Source organism: Elephas maximus, chromosome 18 (assembly GCF_024166365.1).
Source record: "Elephas maximus indicus isolate mEleMax1 chromosome 18, mEleMax1 primary haplotype, whole genome shotgun sequence".
Lineage (NCBI taxonomy): Eukaryota > Metazoa > Chordata > Mammalia > Proboscidea > Elephantidae > Elephas > Elephas maximus.
The window spans coordinates 28,159,175-28,178,453 of NC_064836.1; the positions used below are offsets into that span (position 1 = coordinate 28,159,175).

A 19,279-nucleotide genomic window follows, 5' to 3' on the forward strand; every position below is an offset into this window, starting at 1 on the left:
ACATACGTTGTTTGCTTTATAGGCTTGTCTAATCTTTGGCTGAAAGGTGGACTTTGGGAGTGGCTTCAGTTCTGAGTTAGCAGGGTGTCCGGGCGCCATAGTCTCTTGTCAGACCAGCAAATCTGGTCTTTTTTTTTTTTTTTTTTGTAAATTTAAATTCTCTACATTTTTCTCCTCTGTCCGGGACCCTCTATTGTGATCCCTGTTAGAGTGGTCGGTGGTGGTAGCCGGCACCATCTAGTTCTCCTGGGCTTAGGCTGGTGGAGGGGTTGTATTTTTTAATACTAAAACATCTTTTAAAATTTTGTAAATTTTTTTTTGTTGTTGAGAATATACACAGCAGAACATACACCAATTCAATTTCCACGTGTACAATTCAGTGACATTACCTTCTTCGAGGTGTGCACCCATTCTCACTCCCCTTTTCTGAGTTGCTCCTCCCTTATAACATAGACTCACTGCCCCCTAAGCTTCCTGTCTAACCTTTCAAGTTGCTCTTGTCCCTTGGATCACTTCCACATGGTTCTTTAAAAGGGCACAGTGTGTAAGGCAGACAGTCTTTACTAATTAAGCTAAACTTTTGTTTTTAAGAAGATTTCAGGGGATATTTATTTTCAAGTTGCCAATCTTTTGTGATTTAGGTGAAAGTTTGCAGCACAAATTAGTTGCTCATTCAAAAATTTATACACAAATTGGTCCATGGCATTGACTGCAAACCCCCATTGTGTCAGCACTCTCCCCCTTTCCCTTTCCACCCCAGGTTCACCGTGTCCATTTGCCCAGTTTTCCTGTCCCCTCCTGCCTTCTCGCCCTTGTTCCTTGTCTGGTGTTGCCCATTTGGTCTCGTAGACTTGATTGATCTAGGAAGCACATTCTTCATGTGTGTTACTGTCTTATAGGCCTCCCTCATCTTTGGCTGAAAGGTGAACTTTGAGAGTGGCTTCAGCTCTGAGTTAGCAGGGTGTTCCAGATGTCGGGATGTTTTTGGTTTAAGGTTTAAAGATTATCTCAGACAGTAGTTTCAGGGTGCCATATATTTCTAGGCAGAAGAGGTTAGCTAAGCCTTGTTTCCCTGCTGTAGGGGTGCAATCTTCTCTCCTGGAACACCTTGAGAAATAGAATCTGGGGAAGCGCTGTTGTGATTTTTAAAGATTAAATAAAAAACCAAAAAACCAAACCCAGTGCCATGGAGTTGATTCCAACTCATGGCGGCCCTATAGGACAGAGTAGAACTGCCCATAGAGTTTCCAAGGAGCGCCTGGTGGATTCAAACTGCTGACCCTTTGGTTAGCAGCCGTAGCACTTAACCACTACACCACCAGGGTTTCCAAAGATTAAATAGGACCCAGGAAATTAACCGAGAGGGAGAGAAACATTGAGGTGTGGATGCAGCTGGCCTTGGGGAAAGCCCCTGGCCAGCCCGAGATGGAGGATAAAGATGGTGATGAGGCAGGTGGAGGAGGAGTATTTCCGGTTGTGTTGTCACCAGAGAATTCTGGGGGTTTTGGAGTGGAGGTTCCTGGGCAAATACAGAATTTATGCTTCAACTGGTTTACTTCTCTGTTATTCTGGCACTGCCACTTATTAGCTGTGTGACTCTGAGGCCGTTTCCCCATCTGTAAGTGGGGAATTGAGAGTTAACATGGGAAAATGCCTAGCGTAGTGGCTGGAAGTAGAAGGTGATTAATAAATATAGGCTCCATCATCCCCTGACGGCTTTGTCCGAAAAGGATGTTTCCTTCCTCATTCGATGGCGTTTTAGCCTCTTGTCACGAGGTGGCATCCTACCTTAAAGTCAGTTGGTTTTTGTTGTTTTGAGCCTGCCAGTATTTCTTTTTTGTAGTGTTACCACAAGCTTAAATCATTTTACACAGACTTTAGATGATACTACATGGCTCTTCAATTTTTTATTTGTAGCAAATAGGATTATTTTACATTTCTACAAATAGGCATGACAGGGCAGACCTTCCTACCCTCGAGGACTGTGCCAGTGTGGAGAGCCTGGGATCTTCAATTTGGAAGCATTGTGGCCTCCCCCCAACCCAGAGGTCTGGACGGACAACCAGAGAACACTCAGAAAAGGATGTGATCGATAGGACTTACTTCCCCTTGTTAATATTTCAGGTGCCAAAAAGTGATTCAATATGATAAGGCTATCTCCCTCCCATTATGAAAGTTGTGATTTTAGAGGGTGTTTGTTTTGAAATAATTTCATACAGGAAAGTCACAAAAAAATAGCACAAGGAACTCCTGTATAACCTTTAGATTCCCCAAATATTAGTGGTTTACAACTTTTGCTTTTTTTTCTTCTGAAATGTTTAACAATATGTTGCAGACATTCTGCCTCTTTACCCTTGAATATGTTTTTCTCAAAACATGACTGCATTACAGTATCAGAATCAGGAAATGAACATTGATGGGGTACTGCACACCTTAGTCACATTTTGCCAATTGTCCCTTTAACGTGCTTCATAAACTAAAAAACCCAAACTTGTTGCCATTGAGTTGATTCCAACTCATAGCGATCCTATAGGACAGAGTGGAACTGCCCTATAGGGTTTCCAAGGAGCGGCTGGTGGATTTGAACTGCCGACCTTTGGGTTAGCAGCCAAGCCCTTAACCACTGCGCCACCAGGGTTCCAATGTGCTTCATAGTGAAAAACTAATTTTTTTTTCTGTCAGACAGGATCCAATCCATGATCACACATTGCATTTAGTTGTCATGTCCCTTAAAAAACAAAACCATTGCCTTGGAGTTGATTCCGATGCACAGTGACCATTAAATCTGGAGCAGTTTCTCAGTCTTTGGCTTTCAGAGCCGGGCATTTTTGAACAATGCAGACCAGCTGCTCTGTAGGCTGCCTCTTACCTTGGGTTTGTCTGATACTCATTCGGTTTATGCGCTTTGGGCAGGAGTACCACAGAGGTGATGCCGAGTTTTCAGCACCTGGCAACAGCAACTCCTGCCTGTCCCACTATTGGTGATTTGAATTTTGATCGCCTGGTTCAGGTGGTGTCCACTACGTTCCTCCACTGTAAAGTTGCTGTTTTTTCCTTTGTAGTTAATATCTTGTGAGAAGACACTGGTGAATTTTTAATAAGTGAAACAGACAGTATATGGAGTTGAACTAAAGTGGTCCCGTGATGTCAGAGAGGATAAACAAACATATATACTAAATTGGAGTCTCTACATCAGTGACTGTTTCTCACCTTATTGGAGAAAAGCCCAGTGAGGGAGGGGGGAGGAGGGAACAATTCATTCCGAAGTCTGCCGATTTCAGGCCCTGCCCTATCCCAGCATCTCCTAGGCCAGAGCTTTGTGCACTGGTTTTATATGAAATTTGTGATATTATCTCAGGAATAAAAAAAGACGATTCTCATAGAAAATTTTCGGAAAACACAGAAGAGTAGAAAAAATCCACATTACCACCTAGCGTTTGCTAGTGGCATTTTGGTGTACAGTATGTTATTTGTGGTGGTTTTGCATTTTAATATAGTTATGGTCAAACGATACATGTACTTTTGTATCCTGAGTTTTTCACTTAACATTATTTTAAAGTGTTTGGTACTAGACAGTGATCTGGAAAGGAAAAGGCAGACAGGTATTTAATTACAAATGTATTTATGATGCAAAACAAAACCGTTGCTGTTGAGTGGATTTCGACTCATCGCATTATTACCTAAATGTGATTTTGTGAGTTGGCATGGGAACCTAACCACAAATCTTGACTTGCCTTGAGAAAATTCAAAGCCTCAAAGGAACCAAATTTCCTCTGGAACCTCCATAGTTGCTAAGTCAGGATCGCCGGCAGGGTTGCTGTGAACATTAGTGGTCCGTGTACGTAGACGGCCCCCCTGGGGTTGTGTAGAGCCCAATCTACAAGGATGTGCAGGTGGCCTTGCTGACTGGTACTCAGTACGTCCTTTAGTGTCGCCTGGGGCTGGCTACTTGAGAAGTGTTGGGGAACGTCTGGAGGTAGACATAGTCATACTAAGATTCACCACATTTCAGAAAAGAAATAGTCAAGAAACATATTTTTTGTTGTTGTTAGATGCTGTCCGGTTGGTTCCAACTCATAGCGACCCTACGTACCACAGAATGGAACACTGCCCAGTCCTGCGCCATCCTCACAATTGTTATGCTTGAGCCCATTGTTGCAGCCACTGTGTTAATCTGTCTCATTGAGGGTTTTCGTCTTTCACTGACCCTCTACTTTACCAAGCATGATGTCCTTCTCCAGGGCCTGGTCCCACCTGACAACACGTCCAATGTATGTAAGATGAAGTCTCGCCATCCTTGCTTCTAAGGAACATTCTGGTTGTTCTGGCAATCCATGGTATATTCAGTATTCTTCACCAACATCATAATTCAAATGCATCAATTATTCTTTGGTCTTCCTTAGTCATTGTTCAGCTTTCACATGTGTATGAGGCGATTAAAAACACCATGGTCCGAGTCAGGTGCACCCTAGTCCTCATCTTTGCTTTTTAACGCTTTAAAGAGGTCCTTTGCAGCAGATGTGCCCACTGCAATACGTTGCTTGATTTCTTGACTGCTGCTTCCATGGGCGTTGATTGTGGATCCGAGTAAAATAAAATGCTTGACTTCAATATTTTCTCCATTTAACATTTCAGAAAAGGAATAGTCAATTAACACTTTGGTTTAAGTAACTGAACTTTTTTTGGCCAGACACTTTATCTGCCTGCCCATAAAGACCTCTTGGTGTTATCTGGACTCATCAGCTCAGTAAGGGCTTAGACCTTCTTAGGCTTTTTCAGTTACAGAAACAAAAGCAGCCCCGGGGAGCTCGCTATTCTCAAGGGCCTGTGAGCAGCAGGGAGGTCTGAGGTATGGGGTGAAAACGGCTGAAAGATTCACACTTCCCACAAAATCGGACGTTCTCAGTGAAAATGCACACTGTTTGGCAAACAGCTCAGTTATTTTGAGGGCCCTGGGGCACCTCGAAGGGACGTGGAGTTCTTTTTCAGTAGCTAAGAGACACGTAACTACTGACTCTGCAGACTTATTTCAACATTATGGACAGAAGTCATTTAAAATGAAATAAAAGTGACAAAGGCAGCGCTGGCTAGTAACTGAGCTGTTCCCCACGTGGGCAACTCATAAGAGTGCTCCTGGGTGAGACGGCAGCAGCTGTTTATGTCTTCAATATGTCAGCCACTGTCCTACAGAGAAGGTCTCCTTTCTCTCCCCTCCACCCCAAATCTATCAGTTTTTTGTAACGTGGTGGCTTACATGTTGCTATAAAGCCCAAAGCTATGCCACCAGTATTTCAAATACCAGCAGGGAGAGCCATGGTGGACAGGTTTCAGTGGAGCATCCCCACTCAGACAGACTAGGAGGAAACGCCTGGTGATCTGTTTCTGAAAATTAGCCAGTGAAAGCCTTATGGATCACAGAATATTGTCGGAGACTTTGACTCGCTTACTTTGGACGCATCTTCAGGAGGGACGTGACACTGGAGGACATCATGTTTGGTGGAGTGGAGGGCCAGTGAGGGCGAGGGAGACCCTCAGTGAGATGGACTGACACAATGGCTGCAACAATGGGCTCAAACGTACCAAATCATGAAGATGGCGCAGGACCCAGCATCATTTCCTTCTTTATACACAAGTTCGCCAAAAGCAGACACCAACTAGATGGTGATTAATAACAACCCCTACTCTTGCCTCCAGCCCGTTTCCTGGCCTCCCCTCCCCACCCCCTGCTTCCCTCCCCATCTCATTCAGCTGCATCATCACCCACTATAATTTTGGGTTCACCCAGAAGCTGGTCTCCCAGGACACCAGCCCTCTAGCTGGCCATCTTCTGGTGGGGCCAGTTAAGGCCTGCAGAGTCCTGGGGGCACCATTCCATGCAGACCCCAGAGATGTGTATTTTTTTTTTTAAGAAGAGAATTTGTAGCAGTTGAAAGCAAAGGGTCTTGAAGACGGGCGCCTTTATCTAATTCACACAAAGGTACTTTATAGGCTGGCAGAGATCCTGACCCAATGATTCTGTCATCTCTGGATGGATACCTACGTATTCTTCTTGGTATCCAAAAACCATCTGCCATCGAGTTGACCCCTAATCTCTGTATGGAGTTCCTGGGTGGCACAAACAGTTAAGTGCTCGACTACTACCTGAAAGGTTGGCAGTTTGAACCCACCCAGGGCTGCCTTGGAAGGCAAGCCTGGCAATCTGCCTCTGAAAGGTCACAGCCTAGGAAAACCCTATGGAGCACAGTTCTTCTCTGCCACACACGGAATTGACTTGATGGCAACTAACAACAACGATCTCTGTATCCAGCCTTCCCTGGTACATAGTACATAATGTGCTTTATAGGATGTGTCATTGTCATTAGCTGCTGTCAAGTCAGCCAGATTCATGGTGACCCCATGTACAACAGAATGAAATGCTGCCCAGGTCCTGCGCCAGTCCCTTGATCAGTTGTAGATTAGACCATTGTGATCCATAGGGTTTTCATCGACTGATTTTTGGAAATGGACTGCCAGGCCTTTCTTCCTAGTCTTAGTCTGGAAACTTCACTGAAACCTGTTCAGCATCATAGCAACACACAAGCCTCCACTGCCAGATGAGTGGTGGCTGCATATGAGGTGCACTGGCTGGGAATTGAACCCAGGTCTCCCGCATGGAAGGTGGGACTTCTACCACTGAAGCAGCACTGCCATATATTAAGTATCACTATCACCCCATATAACATGTAACCCCTGAATCAGACAGTTCAGAGTCAGATGGCTTTTGTAGGGACCTAGTCGACCTTCTGGTTTTCTTTCTGTAACTGCATAAACCTAAGTAATGGGACTGAGTCTGTTTTCTCCTATACATTGAGTACTTGATCATACAGGGGTCAGCAAACCTTCTCTGTAAAGGGCCAGGTAGTAGATATTTTTGATTTTGGAAGCCATACAGTTTCTGTCATGACAACTCTGTCTGGAGCACAGAAGCAGCCAGAGATAATGAATACACAAATGTGGCTGGGTCCAATAAAACTATTTATGGATAATGAAATTTGAATTTCATATAATTTTCATGTGTCATGAAAGGTTCCCTTCCCCCTCTCCCCAAGCACCATTTAAAGATGTAAAAACAATTCCTAGCTCACAGGCCGTATGAAAACAGAGAACTGGTTGTAACCCGTGGGCTGGAGTTTACCCCGTTATAGATGACTTACAAGACTGCTTCCAACTCGGACATTCATGGTTATGTACTTAGCTTGACTAGAAATTAAAGGCCACATTAGTGTAAATATTAATCCCAATGATGAGTCATCTATTTTACAAAGTAGAAGCAGGGGTTTAGTTTGGAAAGTACCACAATGAAGGAAGCATATGACTTACTCGAATAATTCCTGTCCCTTTTCCTTGGGTCACAGGGAAGCCCAGGCCTCCTAAGGTGTTTATTGTTAGAACAGTGAGGAGGATCTGCAGAGCTGCAGCTGGTTTGGGCTCTGTGCTAGCCTTCCTCTATGAGCAATGACCACGGCCAGCCTGGCCTGGGAGAGGCATCTGGACATAGTGCTGGCCCTGGGCTTGGACTCTGAGTGTCGCTATATAAAGCCACTGCTTCAACCCGTAGGCCAGGCTTTCTGGTCCTGACACATAGTGACCACTGGCTCCAGGATTCTAGACACTCTGCCTGAAAACCAGTGCAGCGTTCTCAGAATCTGGCTCCAAAGGCCAGCCTGCTTGCCTCTGACAGGCTGTACCCTCTGCTTTTAGCAATGGACTCATGTGCCCCGTCCACCTGGGCCCACAGTGTTCTCTTTCTGCCATATTCACATCCTCCTCTTCTCACATCAGTCCAGTGACCCAACCAAGGAAGCTTCTCCATCTCAAACTTCCTAAATGTAAGCCTTTACAATGTCCATCTACTAACCCTACCTCCAAACCTGTCCCAACTCAAGGTGAACCTATTAGTGAAAGGAGATGGCTCACAGGAGGACTTGTAAGCCTGGTATGGGGGCTGTGGGTGAGAGTCCTTTTAACTCTTGCTACCCTGAATGGCCCATCACCCATCTGTCCGTTTGTTGTACTGTGGTGGCTTGCGTGTTGCTGTGATGCTGGAAGCTATGCCACCGTATTTCAAATACCAGCAGGGTCACCCATGGTAGATGGGTTTCAGTGCAGCTTCCAGACTAAGAAGAAAGGCCTGGCAATCTACTTCCAAAAATCACTCAGTGAAAACCCTATGGATCACAACAGAACATTGTCTGGACTCACTTGCCTTGGACAGGTCATAAGGAAGAAGCAATCGCTAGAGGAAGAGATCACATTTGGTGGAGCAGAGGGCCAGTGAGGGCAAGGGAGACCCTCGCTGAGATGGACTGGCAAAATAGCTGCAATGATGGGCTTGAACATGCCAGCAATGAGGATGATGCAAGACTGGGCAGTGCTTTGTTCTCCTGTACCTAGGGTCACCATGAGCTGGCGTTGACTCGATGGCAGCTATCTATCTTGAACAGCAGGGTGCATGATGCGTGAAGGTTAGCCAACAGCCAGTTCCCTACCAGCAGGATCTATGGTACAGGGCCCCATCCTTGAATACAGCAGTTCCATTACTTGGTGCCTGAAGCTTCACGGACCTGCAGTCAGCAGCTCCTCCTCCCATGAGCCTGACCTTGAGGTACCGTCAGGATAGAGCTGCCCCAGGGCTTCTTCCTGCAGCAACTGTGTCACTTTGTATGGAAGGTGGATGAAGCTACACATCGTTTCTTTAATGTTAAGAGTCTTAGAAATGGGTTTTACATACATACTTTGACCAAAGAGCCACATCCTGGTCCCATCAGATGACTTGCGGGCCCCATGGATGTCAGCCTGGTCTATTAGCTAATTCCCTCGACTGCTCACAAACTCTTGCACAGCGTGAATCACTCACACACAAATGACATGCTCACGCAGCTTCTGAAAATACCCTCTTAAAACTTCTCAAGGAATCAAGTGACATGGCCAGAAGGTTTGTGCTGAGTTCCCAGGAGGCCTCAATATAGCTCTAAACCAAAGCAAACCAAACCCATTGTTGTAGAGTCGATTTGACTCCTAGCAACCCTAGAGGACAGGATAGAACTGCTCCTTAGGGTTTCCAAGGAGCGGCTGGTGGATTCGAACTGCGGACCTCTTGGTTAGCAGCCAAGCTCTTAACCACTGCGCCACCAGGGCTCCTTGATAGCTCTAGGGGGTGCTATTTAAGAAAGCAAAAGTATAGACGTAGTAATTCTAAAAAGCTCAAGCTTTGCAGAAAATAGGCCAAAATAAACAAGGCAAAGTGGAGAGAAAAGACTTCACTCAGACTTTGTAAAAAGTTAACATATGTAAAAAGTTAACATATGTAAAAAGTTAACTATACAATCTTTTATTTCTAGCGTGGAAAAAAAAAAACTTAAATTACTAGGAAAATATGTACAGGATTAGTCACATTTTATAAATCAGTGGACTGGATGTGAAGGCCACCTGGCTCCCCTGGTTGGGGAAGGCTGGAGAGGCCCTGAGACCAGCCCACTGTTCCCGGCTCCTCTGCAGGTCCAGAAGAGAAGCCAGCCTCCAGTACATCCAGCCCACCACTGTGTCCTCTCCAGCCTCCCTCTCAGCCAACACTGAAGAACACACCTGAGGTATACCACAGCCATCTTGCTAAGAAGTAATTACATGCCTTTTTAGTGTTTAAGAAAAAACCTTAATTTTTCTGGGATATCTTTGTAGAATCATTCTAGGAACTGGTATGATTTAGAAAATTCTCAAAGGAAAAAAAAAAGTAAGCTTCTCTGTACCCCAGACCTGCTCGCTCTCACCAGACTCCAGCAGGGCCTTGTTAGCGGCAGGAATATGGGGTCCCAGTGTCTGTAAAGCCCAGACGGGAGCGTCAGCTGCACCACCGGCTCAGTGCCTTCTTTCCGGGAACGGTGGGGCCGGGCCAGCGCTTTGGTTCAAAGTATTCTGGAGAGCATCTTCCCGCTCCTTTTCTGGAAGTGAAACGATGGACACAGAGTCCCAGGCATCTTCCTTCGGTGACCTGTCCTTGTCCAAGGCCTCCAAAATAGGTTGAGCTGGGTCCTTTAAATACTTGGAAAAGTTGAAAACCAAAATCGTTTTTAGTTCATCAGTTCAACATAGCAGGCCTTTTATTTTTAATTGGCACAAATCTGTTAAACCTGTTGCTGTGGAGTCAATTTTGACTCATAGTAACCCTAAAGGACAGAAGAGAGCTGCCCCGTAGGGTTTCCAAGGAGCAGCTGGTGGATTCGAACTGCTGACCTTTTGGTTAGCAGCCGTAGCTCTTAACCACTGTGCCATCAGAGCTCCTTAATCGGCACAGTTATGTTTTATTCACATACAGCTTCCAACTCTGCCCACCAGTGAGACAACTTCTAAAAGTGAAACACCTGCCACCTCTCATCTCATGAATGATTTAATTGTAATCAAAGGGCCAACCGAGTTCAGGCTCTAAACGTGTAAAAAGACGTAACTGAGGAAGAGCCAGTTCTCACTTGCTACACTCAGTGTGAAAACAAACAAAAAAACCCCAAAAGCCAAACCCATGATGCCGGTGAGTCAATTCTGACTCATGGGGACCCCACATGTTACAGAATAGAACTGCTCCATAGGGTTTTCTGGGCTGTAATCTTTACAGAAGCAGATCGCCAGGCCTTTCTTCTGTGGCACCACGGGGTGGGTTCAAACCTCCAACCTTCAGGTTAACAGTCAAGTGCAAACTATTTGGCCACCCAGGGACCATGGCACTCAACTCAGGCCTGTGGATTATCAATCCTAGAACATCTCTAACTCCTTAGTGAGCGAGGAAACAGGACCTCTGGTTCACCTAGGAGGGGGGGGAAGAGGGCAAGAGAACCGGGATTTTTCTCAGCCATGCCCAGCACCTGTCGGTTCCACCTTCACACAAAATGCAGCAAGCAGAGAATCTGGGAGTGAAGCCCAATGGCCAGGGGCCAGGGAAAGTGACGAGGCTGTGTCCCCCATCTCAAGCAATGTTTCAAGGTGCTTAACGTTCCCTTTCACTGTTGCCCCTGCCCCCAGTTACCTAGGACCTGGTGCCCAGCTCTTGGAAATGCTAAAAGACACGTACAGGAAGCTTCGGCCTGGCTGGTTCAAAGAGGAACAAAACCAGTCACGTGCACTTGTGAAAGCCTCAGAGGTACAAGCGATGTGACTCATGAGTCTCATGTCACTCTGGTAAGTATTTTTCACTCTTTCCCAGGAAAGTGACCCAAAAGGCCTTGTGTTTTAGATTCACGCTAAACAGGAAGAACAGTTAGTAGTAAATTCACTTATCAGGGCCCAGCTGGGAGTTTACTGTGTGACAGAGATCACTAATGAGACCAAAATCCTGAGGCCTGTGGGAAGCTGTCATTCTGTGCAAACATTGGCCGGGTAGGCTCTACTAGGGGTTTATTTAACACTGATGTGATTTATATGATAGCTGCACTTTAAATGTCTGACAGAGAAAGGAAAACAGATGACCTCAGTTCTTTCTAGAAGTGACACTATGTCTTTACAGACTTAGTCCTTATCTGAAAAATAAAAAGCCAAACCAGATGCTGTTGAGTTGACTCTGACTCATGGCGACCCCATGTGTGTCAGAGTAAAACTGTGCTCCATAGGATTATCTCTTTTTTTTTTTTTTAATTGTGCTTTAGGTGAAAGTTGACAGAGCAAATTAGTTTCTCATTCAACAATTTATACACAAATTGTTTTATGACACTGGCTGCAGCCCCCACAATGTGTCAACACTCCCCTTCCCTACCCCAGTCCCTGTTTCCATCTGTCCATTTTTCCTGTTCCTTCCTGCCTTTTCATCATTGCTTTTGGGCAAGTGTTGCCCTTTTGGTGTATACGTGACTGAACAAAGCAGCACGTGCCTCACCTGTGTTCCTGTTTGTTTTATAGGCCTGTGTAATCTCAGGCTGAAGGGTGAACTTCGGGAGTGGCTTCAGTTCAGAGTTTAAAGGGTGTCTGGGGGCAATAGGCCATAGGGCTTTCAATGGCCGATTTTTCAGTAGGTCGCCAGGCTTTTCTTCTAAGATGTCCATGCGTGGGTTAAAACCACCAACCTTTTGGTTAGCATCTGAGCGCTTAACCATTTATTCCATCCAGCGAGCCTTATCTAACATCTGCTCAGTCTAGATATAAAAAGTAAGACTTTGTTTCAATACCTTTACCCCTATTTTACTGAAGAAAAATGCAAACGCTCTGAAGGAAATCCTGTTAAATGCTCTCCTCTTGGCTTGAGAATGTCCTGCCCGTGTCTGCAGAGGGCCTGGCCTCCTCACAGAGCCTCAGGGGGGTGGGATGGTGTGGAAAACAAGACTTTTCACAAGACCGTTCGGCTTTTCTTAAAAAAACAAACAAACAAACAAACCTGTTGCCGTCAATTCCAACTCATTGCAACCCTATAGGATAGACTAGAACTGCCCTATATGGTTTCCAAGAAGCAGCTGGTGGATTCAAACTGCCGACCTTGTGGTTAATAGCCAAGCTCTTAACCACTGATCCACCAAGGCCCTGTACCAGAGTACGGTGGGTCCTAATAATAAACCCCTTCTGAGTGGCGTCTTGTAAAAGGGGAGAGCAGACATGTAGACGGGGTCAAATATGGAGGGGGAGAGGCCACGTGAAGACACATCTACCAGCAGCAAAGTAACGCCAAGGATTGTTGGCAGCCGCCAGAAGCTAGGGGAAAGGTGTGAACGTTTTCCTGAGGACTGTTGGCAGCTGCCAGAGGCTAGGGGAGAGGTGTGAACGTTTTCCTGAGGACTGCTGGCAGCCACCAGAAGCTAGGGGAGAGGTGTGAACTTTTCCTGAGGACTGTTGGCAGCCACCAGAGGCTAGGGGAGAGGTGTGAACATTTTCCCGAGGACTGTCAGCTGCCACCAGAGGCTAGGAGAGAGGTGTAAACATTTTCCTGAGGATTGCTGGCAGCCACCAGAAGCTAGGGGAGAGGTGTGAACATTTTCCTGAGGACCGTTGGCAGCCACCAGAGGTTAGGGGAGAGGTGTGAACATTTTCCCTAGGATTGCCAGTGGGCCTCCAGAAGCTAGGAAAGAGGTGCGAACATCTCGTCTCTCAGAGCCTTCAGAAGGAATCGACAAAGCCAACACCCTGATCTGGACTCCCAGCCTCCAGAACTGTGAGACGATAAATTCCTGTTCTTTCAAGCTGCCCACTTTGCGGTGTTTTGTTATGGCAGTGCTAGAAGACAAAGACATGCTACTGTTTTTAGTTTAAATCTCTGTGTCCACAGCTCTGTCCACTGCTGCCCTCGTAGGTATGACCTCACATTGATGCACCCACACGTCACCCATATGGACGTGACCGCACCTACCTCTTCTATTTGTAATGGGATCTTGGGTGGAGAATGAAACCAGTATTTAACCAGGCCTCTGTATTTCAGGACCAGGAAGAAGCAGGCTCCCATTGGCAACACCACTGACAGAAAGGTTCCCACAAAGATCAGGATGGCTTGTTCAAGTTCAGTAGCAGCTAAAAAGATGACATGAAAGTGAAAAAGATGACATTCCCACATGTGATACAAACATCAGTTAATTTTTCACCCACCACTAGCTTCAACAGTATTTGTCTCCCAGTAAAATGGACAGATACCCTCACCCCCATGTGCTTGAATCAACAGCTATGAAGGCAATCCCCTAACAGTATCTCAGCTGTTGGGCAGCTTTTGGTGCTGCAGAGCTCAGCACAAGCTCATTACTCCTACAGATAACTGCTCTCCTCTCCGCCCCTCCCTGTCTCCTCTCCCACACCTCCCTTACTTAATATGCATTCCCTGATTTCACTCTTTAGGGGTGTTCTGTTCCCAGCTTAGAAAGGGCATGAAAGTACATTTTACCATCAGTTGTTGTCTCAGAGCAAGATATGTTGCTTAAGTGCCCAGGTCGAACGATGCCTTGTGCTGGCCAAACAAGTTCTGCCTTGACTTGTAAACAGTATACACGTAAGGGTTTTAAGCCATCCAACAAAATGAAATTGCTCTTGACAGGGCCTTTAACCTATTTAAGACAACCACACACGTCAATCACCAAAACAGACAGGTGCGTGCCACTTCCATCTTTTCCACTGTGTCTCAGGGTCTCAGGAAACGCAGCTAACCAAAAAATAAGGAGGTGCGGTTCTTCAAGGGCCCCTGGATTGCCGCGTATTCTAGGAAATCATTTTCATTTAACTCCCAACCTGTTTCTGGTTTTAACTAAAATGTGCTGATTCTTCCTACAGGGTTTTTTTTTTTATTTTGTTGTCATTGCCTCCTCTAGTTTTGGTCAAAGTGATTTATGTCATCGGGAAAGAGCTGGACCCCAAGCCCTCTGGCACTTCCCTGCCGCTGCCCTCTATCAGGCCTTGCTTTCCCCACACCTGTCACCCTCATCCTTGACAGGTGTCACTCTCCCATAGGGAAATAAGAGACAGATCTACTGTATTATAACAATCTAAGATTTCTTGTACAGGACTTTTTTTTTCCTTTTGAGATGTAATAGAATATGTTAGAGTCATCTGAACTGGTGGCATTAGATATGCTCAATAACACGGAAAGACGAAGCTGCTATGTTATTGAATGAAAAAAAAAAAGCAGGTTATTCAGTAGTATGGACAGCATGATCTTATTTTTTGAGATATCAGTACAGTTGTATTATCTATGAAGAGCAGGGTAACAGATGATTTTCTATTTTCTCCTGTTTAATGGTGATGCACTGCCAGGGCAGAAAATTAATTTTTTTTGTTGTTGTTGTTCAAGAAGCTGTGTAAAGCCATTCTAAGGAAACTTGTTCCCTGTGGCATAACTTCAGCAGCCAGTTGACATTTCTGAAATTTAGGAAATTTTCAGCCAGACAGAAGATTTCCCACAGCAGGCTGAGACTGCTTTCCTTAAAAGGCCTGCTCACGAGGCTGGTCCTGGACCCCCCTGCCTGGCATCTGGGAGCTTGGATTTGGGGAGTGTTCCCACCCTTCCCTAGCTGACAACGGTGGCTCGCTGCACCTAAACCATTTGTGCAAACACTGTGGCTTATGCTGAACACCTGCTTTCCTTCTGGGGGTCTGGAAGTTTGGAACATGCTGGGCAGAGGGACTCCTGAGGAAAACGCTGGGTGCTCAGCCCCCCAGTGAGCCTCCCTGGTAATGTTCCTTCCACATGTGCTGTTGAACTTCTTGTCAGAAGAACTGAGGACGTCTTGTGTGACTCCAGAGCCCTGGTGGCACAGTGGTTAAGAGCTCGGTTGCGAACCACAACGTCAGTAGTTGGAATCCACCAGCTGCTCCTTGGAAACCCTATCAGGCAGTTCAACTCTGTCCAGTAGGGTCACTATGTGTTGGAATCGATTCAATGGCAAAGGATTTGGTTTTGTTTTGGTTTGTGTGACTCTACTGGGAGAGGACTCTTGGAAGCTTTCGCCTGGCTGCCTTCAGACTTTGCTTCGTGTGCCTTTTCCCTTTGCTGCCTTTGCTTTGTATCATTTCTCTGTAACACATCATAGTCGCATGTATAACTATGTGCTGGACCCTGTGAGTCCCTCTAAAAAAATCACTGAACCTGGGGTGATCCTGGGAACCCCTGATACACACTCACCATTGAAATGGAGATCATATCTGTGGCTTTCCAGGTCATTTTAGCCCTAGCACCTTTTGTTCATGGAAACCCAGGGAGATATGCTCCAGACGAAAAGGGGAAAGGGGTCTGAGGCAGATATACCAGCTCCTCCCCACAGGTTCCAACTTATAACTCAACTGTTATGTCTTACACCAGAGGAAACTATGGCCTGGGGGTTTAAGTGACAGGGAGCTAAGTGGCAGTAGAAGCATGGTCCATATACTTTTGATGAGAACATACAGATAAATGGGGCTGGCTTCAACCCCTCCAGCATTGGGCAGCCCTGTCCAGCTCTAGGATACCAAGAGTGGATAGACTCCATTATAAGAAAACAGAAGTGTGGCCAGGCCTCCAGAACGGAGCACTGTGGTAAAGAAACCCAATGGTACAGACACACGAGGCTGGAGCCTATCTCCACATCTCCAGCACCGTATCTGATCTCTAAGTGAAGTCAAAGACGCACATGTGAAAAGCAGTCATCTGCCCCTTCTGCATTCTGCCAGGCTTTCTTTTGCTCCAGTTGACCCAGCTCTCAGTGTGCTGATTTAGGGATGTGGGCATTTCCTTATTCCCTAAATGCTTCAGCTGAGCTTTGCCTCCCCCAGTGTTTTCAGACTCACCATAAAGAAACCAAAGGAAAGTGCAAGTATAAACTACATGGCAGAAAAACATGGTGATTAAGAGCGTGGATCTGGAGACTGGACGTCTCCGCCCTGCCTTGTGTGAGCTTACTCTGGGCAAGTTCCTCAACCACCCAGTTTCCCTCTGTGTGAAACAGGTTGGGATAAAGATTAAATGAGATGATGTTATCTGAAACTCCTGGCCTAGGGCCGGACACAAAGAAAGCTCTCAATAAGCGTAAGCTCTTATTATTATTAAAAACTAATAATGTTGAGTTCAGAAAATATAACGTTTACATAAATAATAAAACCTTATTAAGCTTTGTGCAGCTTGGGCAGTCAGGCACTTGAGAGGAGGGAAGGCTGTCATCTTTTTCTGGTCTTACCCAAGGCTGACCAGGCCTCTTTGATCCCACCTACTTTTGTTACCTTCTCCCCTGCCATCCCCTAATGTGGCCTGTGTTTCTGATGGATCAAAGCCCTTGAAGCTCTCCAGATGTGCCAGGCCTTCTCCCACCTACTAACACTTCTCCCTAGAATGCTCTTTCTCCTTGAGATCTTTTACCTAAATCAGAAACTCTAAAGAAAAGAAAATAAAAAAAGAAGAAAAACACTCTTGCCTTTTGGGTTCCGGCCTTTTCCCAGTAATGGGCGTAATACTGAAAAGTGACCATGGAGGCATCAACGTCAAAGGGGGCAGAGAACCTGATGATAAGTGAGCCGTCTCCTGGAGCCACCTCAATGTTTTCTGGAGGCCCAACAGTAACTGAAATAGAAAAACCATATATCTACATATGTACATAAAAAAACCTGCATATCTATATATAGCAACCCTATTGGACAGAGTAGAACTGCCCCATAGGGTTTCCAAAGAGCGGCTGGTGGATTTGAACTGCTGACCTTTTGGTTAGCAGCCAAGCTCTTAGCCACTGTGCCACCAGGGGTCCATACATATGTATATATTTATTATTTATTTATAGCTTTTGTATTCATTCGTTTATTTATATATAAACAACCATATGCAATATATGCATTACCCACCAGGGTGTCTTCTTTTGAAGCTCATCAAAGTATTCAGATGCCCAGGATTACCCAAGGTTTGCCTGGAAGGAGCCAGCACAGGGAGCTGGCACAGCTGCAGTGCATCAAGCACCAGGTCACCAGGTTTGCCTGGAAGGAGCCAGCACAGGGAGCTGGCACAGCTGCAGTGCATCAAGCACCAGGTCACCAGGTTTGCCTGGAAGGTGCCAGCACAGGGAGCTGGCTCAGCTGCACGCAGCACCAGGGCTGCTTTCTCTTGGAAGGAGGGGTCCCCATAGCACGGCACACGGTAGCCAGCGTGAGACTCTCTGGCTCCCAGGAGACGCCCAGGTGCCGGAAGCTGAGATTCACACTCAGCAGATCAGCGGTGGGCTCTTGTTGCATAAATGGACCCACTGAAACCTCCCCCAAACTCCAGAGCATGTCAGAGGCCACGTGAGCAACATGTCAGCCACATCTGGACCCCAAACCAGAACAGGTGATGTTAGACCTTCAGACTGATCTGGCAGAGGAAGGGAAGTCTCCAGTGAGCAGAGAAACAGGTCTTGGAAAGGAGGATTCACAGGGGCTCAGGTCTCAGACTCTAAGGAGATGCTAGACGCCGTTCTGGTTTGGGGTCCAGATGTGGCTTCCTGGATTAGGAGCCAGTGACTCGTGTAACAACTCCACAGAAGAGCTTCCAGGGTCCTCACAAGGGACACGCCCAGTTACAAGAATCACTGCAGGTCTCAGCAAAGCCAAAAGATGCGGCTTCCCACAGGCATTCACAGTTCTCTGGTTCAGAGGTAGTGTGGCCAGCAGAGGTCCTTTTCACCATAAGCAGGGCTGCCTAGTAACATAGTCAGCAGGACACTTGGGTCACATTCCCCGAGAAACACAGCTGGAAAGTTAACCAAAGGCCAAATTCTCATGCAGAGAGGAAAAGATTTTGTTAGCCCCTACCTACCACAGATACATCAAACATAAATATAAATGACCAAAACCAGTATTTACAAACCTGTAAATGCATTTGTCTCTGTGTCTAGCTTAATGCTAGACTCTGTTTGAACCTAAGAACTAAGAAATAGGAAGAAAGGCCTGGTGATCTGAAAGGCCTGAAAAACCAGCCTTGAAAACCCTATGGTGGGCACAGCTCTACTCTGACACACATGGAGGCGCCATGCACCAGAATCCACTTGACAGCAACTGGTCAAGTTTTTGTGTTCAGGCTTTTTCTGTAATTCACAGGACAGCCAAGGACTGCGGCTCTATACACTGTAAGTGAAAGGTTATGGTATGTATCAAGAAAGTGTTTACACTGAAAAATTAACCCAAGCAACTCAAAGTATGCGCTGGGTTCTCGAGTTCTTAGAGACCTGTCTTGGCATGTTCTATACCCACAGACAGTCACGTTAGTGACCTGTGAGCAGTGTGTTACAGCAATGGGGTGGATTTCTCTGACCCTGTCCACTCTCCCTCTTGGCCTCTCCCAGAGTGGCTGGGTCAGGCATACGGTTTGGGCAAGATTCTCTCTGTGCAAAAATGACACGTCTCTAGAGAGTTCTCACCTGTGTCCTCTGATCTTCTTTGTTCTCGGGGAGGAGCTAAGTCCAGACAGCACCCAGTGGCAGAGATGGGACCAGGCCAGGTCCACCACCAGCCAAGCTATGTGAGTGGACTGGCTGCTAGTGACAAAAGCTGCCTCGTTAGCCCTGTTCACAAGTGCTAACACACAGGTTCTCCAGCTTCCCTTTCAGCTGCTAAGTGAGCAGAGTGCAGGAAAGCATGCCAACTGGCAGGGCAGGCCACCTGCTGCAGGCCTCTGCATGGTAGGGAGTATTCTCTTGAGTTGTGCATGTCTGTTTCCACATGACAGTGGGCAGAGAGTACAAGCACCAGCCAGGACTAATCACTGAACAGCCAAAAGGGCAGGGCTGAAAGACTGGCTCTTATGACAAGGCCTAGATAAAAGACACGCCTAAGCTGAGAGCTGTGACCAGTGATGCCAATG

General features: G+C 46.3%; 1 protein-coding gene across 2 annotated transcripts in view; it reads right to left on the reverse strand.

Moving 5' to 3' along the window:
• Positions 1-9,347: 9,347 nt before the first annotated feature.
• IFNGR2 (interferon gamma receptor 2) overlaps positions 9,348-19,279 on the reverse strand; it is a 30,685-nt gene continuing 20,753 nt past the window's right edge. For both annotated transcript variants that reach the window (XM_049857758.1, XM_049857759.1), the window contains exons 4-7: positions 16,869-17,014; positions 13,877-14,036; positions 13,355-13,512; positions 9,348-10,077 (exon numbers count right to left, since the gene is read on the reverse strand). In XM_049857758.1, the coding sequence (XP_049713715.1) occupies positions 9,895-10,077; positions 13,355-13,512; positions 13,877-14,036; positions 16,869-17,014 (647 nt within the window). In that variant the 3' untranslated portion in view covers positions 9,348-9,894. The remainder of the gene's footprint in view (positions 10,078-13,354; positions 13,513-13,876; positions 14,037-16,868; positions 17,015-19,279) is intronic.